At 44.4% G+C, this 11,170-nt stretch overlaps 1 protein-coding gene across 1 annotated transcript; it reads left to right on the top strand.

Moving 5' to 3' along the window:
* The first annotated feature begins 758 nt into the window (after positions 1-758).
* CUNH14orf93 (chromosome unknown C14orf93 homolog) lies at positions 759-10,553 on the top strand. Its single transcript, XM_007951181.1, has 7 exons — positions 759-1,337; positions 3,614-3,934; positions 8,470-8,531; positions 8,756-8,859; positions 9,756-9,868; positions 10,140-10,254; positions 10,375-10,553. The coding sequence occupies exons 1-7, from the start codon at positions 759-761 to the stop codon at positions 10,551-10,553; spliced, it is 1,473 nt and encodes a 490-aa protein (XP_007949372.1).
* The last annotated feature ends 617 nt before the right edge of the window (positions 10,554-11,170 follow it).

Below are 11,170 nucleotides of genomic sequence, written 5' to 3'. Positions count from 1 at the left end.
TTCCTCGTGTCAACAAAAAGTGGTAGCTGTTCAGGAAAAAAAAAAAAGCACTAGACTGAAAGTAGCAATAACTGGATTCTGCTATCTGCCTCTGACCTTGAAAAAGACATATAACTTCTCTGCGTGTCTCTTCCCTGCACCTAGAGTAATACGTGTTTCCTAGAGCTTTTGTGTAGATGAGATAACCTACGTGAAGCATTCTGAACTCCTTCAGGAATAATGTCAAAGCAATAAAATGCTATTGTTATTATGGTAAGATAGGGAGAAGATGACAGATCTACATTTTCTTCCTTAATCTTCTAATCTCTCCAGATGCTGGTGGGTCCTTTCAAGTCCCCTCTCTGTTCCTATGTTGGGATGGTGGGAGGAAAGGGGAGGGCTTCCATGCTTGGGTACAAGAATGCCTTATACCCTCTGAAATTGTGTTCCTCAGGAAAGCCCTTTAGGCATCCCCCTTACGGGGTGAGCGTGACACCTGTGTACTGTGCTGGGGAGCAGATCTACAAATAGAAGAAAGCATCTCTCCTCTGCAGGCTACGGCGTGGCGCCATGGACTGTATATTCCTTCCCTGCGTGCATACTCCTCCTTCACAGATCCACCACCTGGTGTCCAGGCTCCTCTGAGTGCTCTCAATGAGAAAAGAAAGTAAACCCAAAGAAACCAGTGCTTTCTACCAAACTTGTGAAGTCTGGTTTGATTCAGGACTCTTTGGAAAGGTCCAGCTGTGTGAGCAGGGTTATCATTGCTTCAGGCAGCCATGTCCTTCAGTGCCACCATTCTCTTCTCCCCACCCAGTGGCAGTGAGGCCACATGCTGCTGCTGTGCCTGTAAGAATGAGACTAGTGGGGGCAGCACGGGCCCGCAGGGCGGGAATCCTCCTTCCAGCACCCCTATCACCGTGACAGGACATGGCCTGGCGGTTCAGAGTTCAGACCAGCTCCTACATATCATCTACCAGCGGGTGGAGAAGGCAGTGGGATTGGCTGAGACTGCTCTGGGTCTTGCCAGGGCCAACAATGAATTGTTAAAGCGTCTACAGGAGGAAGTGGGTGAGCTAAAGCAAGGGAAAGTGTCTACCCCTCATGAGGATGGAGAAGGTGGTGCACAGAGTTCCCCACCTGAAGAGCCTGGGCCTCTCAAAGAGAGCCCTGGGGAAGCCTGCAAGGCTCCGTCTACCATGGAAGAGGAATGTGACAGCGTGGGCAGTGGCGTGCAGGTGGTGATCGAGGAGCTGCGGCAGCTGGGAGCAGCCTCAGCTGTGGGGCCTGGGCCTTTGGGTTTCCCAGCCACTCAGAGAGGTGCCCTGGCCAGTGAGGGAGGCTCCCTGCTCAATCCTGTGAGTATGGCAGCAGAGAAGAGCCATGAGAGCTGCTGTTCCTTAGTGCTTCTGTCTCTTTTTCTTTCTCTGATTTTCTTCCCATCTTCAAACCTTTCTATTGTTGGATTTATGATAGAACAATAGTAGTACATTTCCTTGGCTTTTAGGGACAGTCAGCACTCCTATTTTCTTCCTAGGTCATAAGGTTCTTTGGCAGGAGGTCATTTTTGGTGTGTGTGGAAATGAGGTGCCCTTCTCTCCCTCTCAGTAGCCCCACATGGCACCTTCTTATCCACAGCTGTCTTGGCTGCTCCGTGGGCTCTGCCTCTCCTGGTGAGAATGCCTGCCGTGCACAGACGGCTCATTCATATTTTATCACGGCCCTCAGCTTGCCAAGAGGAGTTCAGTACAGAGAGAGGTGGGAGAGGGAGGCACAGGTGGAGAGAGAGAAGGACAAAGTGAGAGAGAGGTCAAAGATAGTAGGAGGTAGATGCTGGGAGGGAAAGAGGCAGGTGGGAATGGAGGGTTGAGGGAGGAGGAAAAGTGGAGTATGGAGCTTAGAGGAAAAGTAAATCTGTGTGGGAAGGGAGACTGCGGGGAGGATGGCAGGAGAGCCAAAAGGAAGGAAATCAAATGAGGAAGAGAAATGGAAAACTGAGAATTGATAGTAAAAGGAATAACAGGCAGGGACAAAGAGTGAAGGGAAAGAAGCAAGTGAGCACATTCGTGAGCAGGAAAAGACAGAAGTACATTGTTCTGTTTCAGTTTCTTTACTGCTCAGGGCCATATGAGCAGGGAAATCTGGCTGGGCAGAGTAAAAACTGCAGAATGTCACACATGAAAGTACGGAAAGGAGATGGAGCAACTATAGAGATTATAGAGATGGGAAAATAACAGATGTGTTGCCCCTTGAGAGACAGTGGGAGGTCTGTCAACTCTTCTCCACCTTGTTCCCTGTGTCGGCCCTCCCTCTTTTCCTCCCCCCCCCCCCGACAAAGCTCAGACACCCAGTGAAGAGTAAAGAGTAAAGGAACAGAACACGGGGTAGATAGAAGGGATGAGACTCCCAGCCCATCTGCTGGATCTGAGAAATGAGTATATAAATTCCCCTTGCCCCTCTAGTGTAACACAGCAACTGGCCACTGTTCGCCCAAAAGGCATAGCCATGTGGCTAATGGTCACTGCTGCTCACCCTGTCTGTGCCTTTTTAGGACCATCAGTGGTTGAGGACTGAGGGAGGAGGAAGTGGGAAGATGGGAGGCAGGAGGGGTCCAGGCCAAGCTACGTTCGGTTTCTTTCAGGCAGGGAAGTCTTCCAAGCTGACAGGATGGAATTAGATTCCACAGAGCAGAAAGCACCTCACAGGTCTATAAATCTCAGCTCCTCCCCTGCTTCTTTCTGTGTTTTTTTTTTTTTTTTTTTTTCATCCCCACTTTCACTGTTTTGTTTTCTTGGCTGCAGAAGTCCTCCCTCCTTTCTTCTCTCTCCCCCTTCCTCCCTTCTTCCTTTCCCTGTCCTGTGTGTCCTTGAGTGAGGGTGCAGACAATCAAGTCGATGTCAGGGCAGTGACTGTCAGATGCTGCCAGTGCAGCATCAAGGTGAGGACGGAAGACTGGCCCCACAAAGGGGATGTAGAGTAGGTGAGTGCAGCAGTCAGTGCCAGCCTCCCTAGAGATTTCTGACTTTTTCTCTCTCTCCTTCACTCACATTTTTCTCTTATTTCTCCTCTGTATTATTGCTAAGGAGCTCTGGTAGCACAGTGCCTAAGGCATCTGACTGCTAACCAAAAGGTTGGTGGTTCAAACCCACCAGCTACTCCGCAGAAACAAGACTGGACAATCTACTTCAGTGAAGATTTATCACCTTGGAAACCCAGTGGGGTCGCTATGAGTAGGAATCGACTCAGTGGCAGTGGGTTTCGTTTTTCATATTGTTGCTGTCATTTTTTTCTTGTTCCTTCTCTTGCTTAGTTTCCCTTTCTTGTTATCACTTCTCTCCCAATCCATTTTAGACAAAAGATTTTCCTAGCTGCATTTCTTACATCCAAGGCAAACTATAAATTACTACTCATAGAGCATCAGAAACATGCTTTGCCCTTGTAATCAGTCCTATGGTAATGACCCAATTTGAGAGGCCCTGTACACCCAAGAGATACTACCCAGGACTCCCATGGGAGTTCCAGAGAAACAAGCCATTGACCATTAAAGACTGTGCTAGGTTCTCCCCACGTTTCCACTCTCTGTTTACTGTTCTAAGTGAGCTGGCTAATAGGCTATTCTCTTTTATGTTCTTAGCTGGTGGATGATTACATGACCTCTGAAGGTGCAGTACAGCGGGTGCTGGTCCCTGCTTATGCCAAGCAGCTCTCACCAGCCACGCAACTGGCTATCCAGCGGGCAACCTCAGAGACGGGGCCAGAGAATGGAACCAAGTTGCCACCACCCCGCCCTGAAGATATGCTCAGTGCTGCTGCTGCGCTGGACAGTGCCTTGGAAGAGTCAGGCCCTGGGGGAACTGGGGAGCTGAGACACTCTCTAGGGTTTACTGCTTCCCAGTGCAGAACCAGAGGGAGTGGGCAGAAGAATTCCAGGCGCAAGCGGGATCTAGTACTCTCTGTGAGTAAGCTCAATTTCTATACCTTTTTTTTTTTTTTTAAGTTTGGAGAGATGAATGAAGATTGAAGGGTGGGTTGATTTTAAACCTCCTGTAGTGAATGAATGTTATCTTGAATCCTAATGGAGTAGAACGAGCAAGGAGACAGATTCATGTCATATCCCTAGTGATAGGATAGGCAAGCCCCCTGTGAAGCAGTTGAGGTTTTTTTTTTTTTTTTTTTTTTTTTTTTAGGCTTTTCTAGAGAGGTTAATATTTTACTTTTAAAGAAGAGAAGGGAATTATATCACATCTCCTAGTAACCTAATAATCCTGATAGGAGGATCTTTAAGGGATTGACCAATGACTGGAAATTGCCTGTAAATTTAACCAATGTACAGGGCAAGCAGCCAGGAGCCCCTTGGATGGAAAAACCAAATGTCAGGTTGTCCTAAACCCCAGAGATACAGAGGACCATTAGGCATTCATCTCAGTTACAAAGATTTGGAGATTCTAGTAATTCTAAGAGCTCTTGGCAGGGAAGAGGCTGGCCTGAACTGGTCTGCCTGAACCCTTGGGGTGGCTTGGAACCCTAGGAATATCCTGCTGAGCTGGGAGCCCTCTAGCCCGGCAGCTAATCCAAACCTACGGATCTTCAGGGGTGGTAGTTCTCAACCACGGTGATTTTTTCCCCCAGAGGACATTTGGAAGTATCTAGAGACATTTCTGATGGTTATAACAGGGGAGAGAGAGGGTGTTACTAGTGTGTGTAGAAGCATCTAGTGGGTATAGAGGCCAGGGATGCTGCTCAACACCCTCTCATACACATGACAGCCTCCCACAACAAAGAATTATCTGGTCCAAATGTTGGTAGTGCTGAGCTTGATAAACTGTCTTCTATGGTGACCACCAGTGGCGTCACTAGTAGGGTGTAGGGGGTGGGTGGTGTGGACTGCACTGGGTGACACCGTCAGAAGTGGTGATGCCAAAATGACTATAGCCACTCTGCAGAAGGAAGACTGGGCAAACTACTTCCATAAAGATTACTGCCTCAGAAACCCAGTGGGGGTCACTGTGAGTTGGAATCGACTCGATGGCAGTGGGTTTGGTTTGGTTTGGTGTATTGCTTTCTTGTCAGAGCTGTCACATTACCCAGTTACAATGGTGCTTCGAATCACCTGGTTTTGTCTGCATGTGATATAAGCACAGGCTATTGTTTTCGTTACTGCCAGTGTTTTTATAGTCATTGATTTTGTCAGATTTTCTGGTGTTTTTAGCCACAATATTGTGATAAGTAGTATTTGTAAACCTGTATCAATAACTTTTTTGAGAATGAAGTAGTAATTAAAGGAAAAGGAGAAAAATCAAAAGAGGTTTCCACTTACTTACTAATAATATTGTAACTAATAATGTTGCAATTGAATGTAGAAAGATTTTACAAAACAATTGTGTTGTTAATATTAATATACTGTAAGAAATATTACATCTAAGCAATTTACACGTATATTTATCACATATTATTTTATGATTTATATTGATAAAAAAAGATTATGTGTATGGTCTGGTATGAGAGAAGGTCTATGGGGTAAGTAACCACACTGGCTGATACCGACACTAGTGATGCCACTGGTGACCACAGTCCTTTGGATCATCTCTGTGCCCAAACAAAATCTTTTTGGTAACCTTGGGAATATTCACACACACATACACACACATATGCCATACAATGTCCATATTGACTGTAATGGGTTTCCATTCCCTGGATAATGGCTATTGTAAAATAACTTGAAAGTCTCAGTTGGGAGTGGAGGTCACCTGTCACATCATAATATACAGCCCATTTATTTTTGCTATTGTCTAGTTTGAAAGTCGCTGATTGCCATTTATATATCCTTTATTTATATTAGTCTCTTCCCTCTTTCCACAGATGCTCTATGAGCTTAATAGACTTAGTATCTTTTCCTTTTTCTCAGATCCCATTCTTACTCTCCCTTTCTTTTGATTTGTCTTTGTCTTCTGAAATCTTTTCTACGTGTATTTCCCTCAAGTTGAAGCATATGGCATTGGGCCCAGGACCCCACCAGAGGTTATGTAAGTCTGATTTTCCTCTAAGACCTCAATTTTACATTGAGGGATTCTTTTTTTCCTCGCGAAGACACCATTCATAATCAGTATCAATTTGCTTCTGACTTTCATTTTCCATTTTGGTTATATTCAGGAACACCTCCTCACTTAACAAGAACAGGAGATGGGTTGTTTCTCTGTCATGGATTTCTGGCCCAAGATAGCCACTCAATTCTTGTTGCCAGTAATAGAAATGGAGGCATATGGCTAGAAATACATTTCAAGGGATTTCCCAATACTTCATAATGTTTAAATCATGAATAAATGTGCAATAATTATAATTTGCATGAAGTCAAGATTTTCAGAGCCAGTCACTTCCATTCCATCCCTGTCTACTGTCTCCAGAGTGGAGCACTGTGAGATTTGCCTTTTTTCTGCCCTTTAATGAGCTCAGTGAAACTGGGAACCTACTGGGGAGAACAATATGCTCACTCATCATGCTTGCTATGAGAGTACTTGACAAGGATCTAGAGGGCCAGCCAGGGAATTCTGCTGCCCATCACAGAAGAAGATTTAAAATATTCTTGTGGGCTCAACAGCCAGACTGTGGTTTTGGGGAAGGAGAGAGGAAAAATAGTTGCAGATCTTTGTTATTCCAATCATTAGCTCTGGGGAAGAATCAGAAAAGCCTCTCTCCAGTGTGCTTCGGTGGCTGTGGATTGTTGCAAGGGATCCTGTGAACCAAAAGGACCAAACCAAAACTCTTAATTCCTTGGAATGCTGCAGACCTAAGCCACCTCTGGGAAAATGTATTTATTTTTAGCTCATTGAGGAGGTAGGTGAGCCTTAACACTTATTATTGTCTAGAGTATTTTCTCTTTCCACTTCAAGCTTGGTTTGATTTTTATCACCTGATCTCTTCTACGCCACTTGAGTTGGAAGCTATGCCAAGTCCCCCTCCCCTTTTTTGCAACTCTCCCAAATGCTTTCTGAAGCATTCATCCATCCCCTTGTGATTCCTTAAGTGTGGACTTCTAAGAGATAAAACAACTGTATAGATATGAAGCAAGTATAATGACAGTATGGTGGAGACCCTAGCCATAAAGATGTGACAGTACTTTCCTGAGCTGACATATTCAGTCAGCTATAGAAGCAGAACCTTAAATTGGGGATTTCTGAATGTGGAGTTAACGCCCTATTATCAGGATGTAAACCCATCAACATGGGGCTACATAAGTTCCATTGACTGAGAGAGCTTGGGATGAAAATCTAATCAGAAATAACAAAACTAATAGGAAGAATCATACAATCCTGCATTAAAGTTTTACAAACCAGTTGTAGAATGGTGGAGACTGTAATTCATGTGGAAAAATGTCTGAGGACTTGAGTTGACTATAAGCTCTTTATGAATGAACCCTGTGGCATTGTAAGTGGGTATGGGGTTACTAAGAAAGGTAACACCATCTTGAGTTTCATTCCTAGAAGTGTTGTGTTCCACTCAGGACGGTAATGCTCTCTTTGGCCAGATCTCACCTCCTGAGTTATACTCAGTTCCAGGTGCCACTATGTAAGAGGGACAAAGGCAAACCAGAGAGCTTCATAATTTGATGAGGAGTCCATCTGGAAACTCTTATCTTGAGGAATGGCTGAAGGACTTGAGTTTGTTTAGACTGGATAAGAGAAGACTTAGGGCTGTCTTTGAACATTTTAGGTGCTGTCATGGACAAAACTGGAGCCATATTTAGAGGCATCTAAAGCAAAATTTATTTAACTATTAAAGATGTTCAACAGTAGAATAAGCTGTCTTAAAAAGTAGTGAGTTGTATAAGCAAAAGGTAGCCTGTTTGATAACGTGAAAGGAAGGTTGGGTGATAGAGTCTCCAGTCCTTTCCAAAACATGCTTCTGTTATTTTAGGTTCATGTTTTTCAAACCATGTTATATGTACTCCTGGATTTGTAATAATGTGTAAAGGAATAGATAAAACCATTGATAAACCTGGAGCATGTTCCTGGATCATCAATTTTGCTAGACAATTTTGGAAGACATTTTTATATGAAAAGAAATATAGGTATATTTTAAAGAAAAATAAAAAATTTGCAAGAATAGGGGTTTCAAAAAATGTTTAGTTGCAGTAGCCATGGTGTATACTTGTTCTCTCCTGCTGTTAGGAGTATGTCGGTGGGAATGTCTGAGAACTTCTGTTTTAATGATCCCATTCTGCAAGAGCAGAAGTTAGGCCAGGGATGATCCTGGAATCTGGACACAAATTAAATGAAAAAGGGGAAGAAGGGCCTCATTACAAATACTAATTTTGATAAGTCTTTCTGGCTCTCTGGCTCAGATGAGGCATCTACAGAAATGGTACCCAGACTGTGGGAAGGAATCAGGCAGAGAACTACATAGGGACTATGCTTTTTCACCCTACAGACTCGAGGAGAGTTTTTTTTAATAATATCCACTCCTGATTTAATTTTTTTTTTAATTTTTTCCTAGAAAATGGTCCATAATGTGCATAACCACATCACCAATGACAAGAGATTCAATGGGTCTGAAAGGTATGGTCCTCTAGAGGGGAAATAATTCAAAAGGACCCTTATTTACTAAGGGGAGGGAAGGAAAGAGAGATGACCCAATCTAGCAGTGAGGGTAGGGCTTTGATCCCACCAGTACCCCTAGCATTCTGTCTTGGGCCATGGAAGAATTTACACTAAGTTGATTAGTGCAGCTATCTCTGTTTGCCTCTTAAAAAGTGGACTGCCTTACTTTCTTTTTGTGGCAGCATCAAGTCCTCCTGGAATATTTCAGTAGTAAAGTTCCTTCTGGAGAAGCTCAAGCAGGAGCTGGTGACCAGTCCCCACAATTACACTGATAAGGAGCTAAAAGGTAAGAAGAAACTGAGTTAACTTCCATCCCATCCTTTCTGCCCACCTCCCTTCACCATGTTCTTGATTAGAGAAAAGAAGGCATAATGGAGATGATTTAGGTGGTTTTGAAAACAGTAGTCTTCAAATTATTGATTTTTTGGTTATTTTTCTCAGTCTAAAATGAGAATGGGAGGAAAGGGCTAGAACACCATCATGTATTTATGTTTATGCAGAGCCTGAATTTGAAGCGTTAGGAAAAGGAAATCAGAAGCCAGACCTGCCCTTTTGTCTCTAAATATTTTGTTCTAGATTTTCTACTAGGAGCTCTGTTGACATAGTGCCTAAGGCATTTGACCACTAACCAGAAGGCTGGCGGTTCAAACTCATCAGCCACTCCTCAGAACAAAGGTTGGGCAATCTACTTCTGTAGTGATATCGCCTCAAAACCCAAGGAGGGGTTGCCATGAGTCAGATCTGACTCCATGGCAGTGGTTGCAGTTTTTGTGTTTTAGGTTTTCTACTTTCCTTGCTGTCTTCTGGTATGTGTCTATAGCTTCTTTAGGAAACATGAACTGGAAAGCTTCTGCTGAAAAAGTACCCATAATAGGCTATCAGCAGAGTTGCAGTGGGAGTAGGTTTAATTGGTGGTGGTGGGGGGCAGACGGGAACAGAAGTAGTTGGAGTTGTCTATTTCCGTGGGAGATAAGGGAAGAGTTAGAATTGGAGATATAGGTGGGAAAGAGAGCTGAACCAGAGGGGAGAATAGATGCCATTGGGAATGCCAAGAAAGCCCATCTTCTAGTGACTCAATCTCCCATTCAGTAGTGTAAAGGCAGGAAAAAAGGCTGAGGACCACTGCTCTAAGGACCTTGCTTATTGCTCCTTTCCTCCTCCTTCTCTTCTCTGCCTACCCAGGAGCCTGTGTGGCCTATTTCCTTACTAAAAGGCGTGAGTACCGCAACTCCCTGAACCCCTTTAAAGGCCTGAAGGAAAAAGAGGACAAGAAACTTCGAAGTCGCCGATATCGGGTACGTTTCTAGACCTTCTTTCAAGATGTTAAACTCTAAACCCTAATAAGCTACAGTGGAAAGGGCCAGAGGACATAGCATTTGAGAATAGGATTGAGAGCTAGAATTATAGGCAAATGGAGGAAAAGGAGGGTGAGCCAGTTCTAAGATTTGACTTGGGGACTGGGTGCCATCAAGCACAGATTTTACACAGCTTTCCTCCCCATTGAAACGCTTCCCCAAATCTAAGCCATACTCTTCTACTAATCTCTGTCCTGGCCTCCTACTATAGCTTTTTGCCAACCGATCCAGCATCATGAGGCATTTTGGACCTGAGGACCAACACCTGTGGAAGGATGTGACAGAAGAGCTGATGTCAGATGAAGAGGACAGCCTTAATGAGCCAGGTGTCTGGGTGGCCCGCCCTCCTCGTTTCCGGGCCCAGCGCCTCACAGAGCTCTGCTATCACCTGGATGCTAATTCTAAGCATGGCACCAAAGCCAATCGTGTATATGGCCCTCCCTCAGACAGATTACCTTCTGCTGAGGTACAGCTCCTTCCACCAGAACTTTACAATCCCAACTTCCAAGAAGATGAGGGAGGTGATGAGAATGGACCTGTCTCCCCATCTTTTGACCAACCCCACAAAACCTTCTGCCCTGACTTGAACTCATTCATTGAAATCAAGGTGGAGAAGGATGAATGAAATCTGAATACAAGAATTACTTTGACTTCTGCCACTACCCATGTCCTAGAAATGAGTGGCCAAGGGACTTCCTAGAATAACAAAATGCCCTCTGCAGTCTGAGAAAGTAAATTTACCTCTTTTCTTAACACAGTCCCTGTCAGAAGTGGAAGCTGGCAGCTCTGGCAGGATAGAAGGGTTTAATACAGAAAGAGGGGAAGCCCCCTACTGTGAACGGCAAGCCAAAAGATGCTTATTCCTAAGCGTAAACAGTACCTGGGAGCAACCTGGAATGAAGAAAGGAGGAGGATGGGTCTAAGAAACATGAGAAACATGAGGGCTTCTTGACATATGCCCTGGGTCTCTGAGTTTATTTTCTGGTTCCACTCTCAGGTTTGGGGAAGCAGTCTTGTGTACCTTGTTTCCCGATGACTGTTGGTCTTGCTCTGCAGTGGAAGAACAGGCCCAGCCCGGGGTAATACTGCCCTCTGGTGGGCTGTTTCAGTCATGGGCTGGATTCTTTTGAGCAGAACATGGGGTCCATTCCTATTTGGGAATCGGGATCTAGATATAATAGTTACTGTCTGTTGAAGTATATAAGGCAGATCTTATTATTCTCATCTTATAGATGAGGAAAT

Source organism: Orycteropus afer, unplaced genomic scaffold (genome assembly GCF_000298275.1).
Source record: "Orycteropus afer afer isolate SDZICR_OR568_19922 unplaced genomic scaffold, OryAfe1.0 scaffold00292, whole genome shotgun sequence".
NCBI lineage: Eukaryota > Metazoa > Chordata > Mammalia > Tubulidentata > Orycteropodidae > Orycteropus > Orycteropus afer.
Note: the sequence above shows the minus strand (reverse complement) of the source record. Positions and strands in the feature narration are given on the sequence as shown.

Coding starts and splice junctions, on each gene's coding strand:
- CUNH14orf93 (XM_007951181.1), top strand. CDS start 759: ATGTCCTTCAGTGCCACCATTCTCTTCTCCCCACCCAGTGGCAGTGAG. Junction 8,532..8,755: donor AGATTCAATGGGTCTGAAAG/GTATGGTCCTCT, acceptor TTTTTGTGGCAG/CATCAAGTCCTCCTGGAATA. Junction 8,860..9,755: donor CACTGATAAGGAGCTAAAAG/GTAAGAAGAAAC, acceptor CTGCCTACCCAG/GAGCCTGTGTGGCCTATTTC.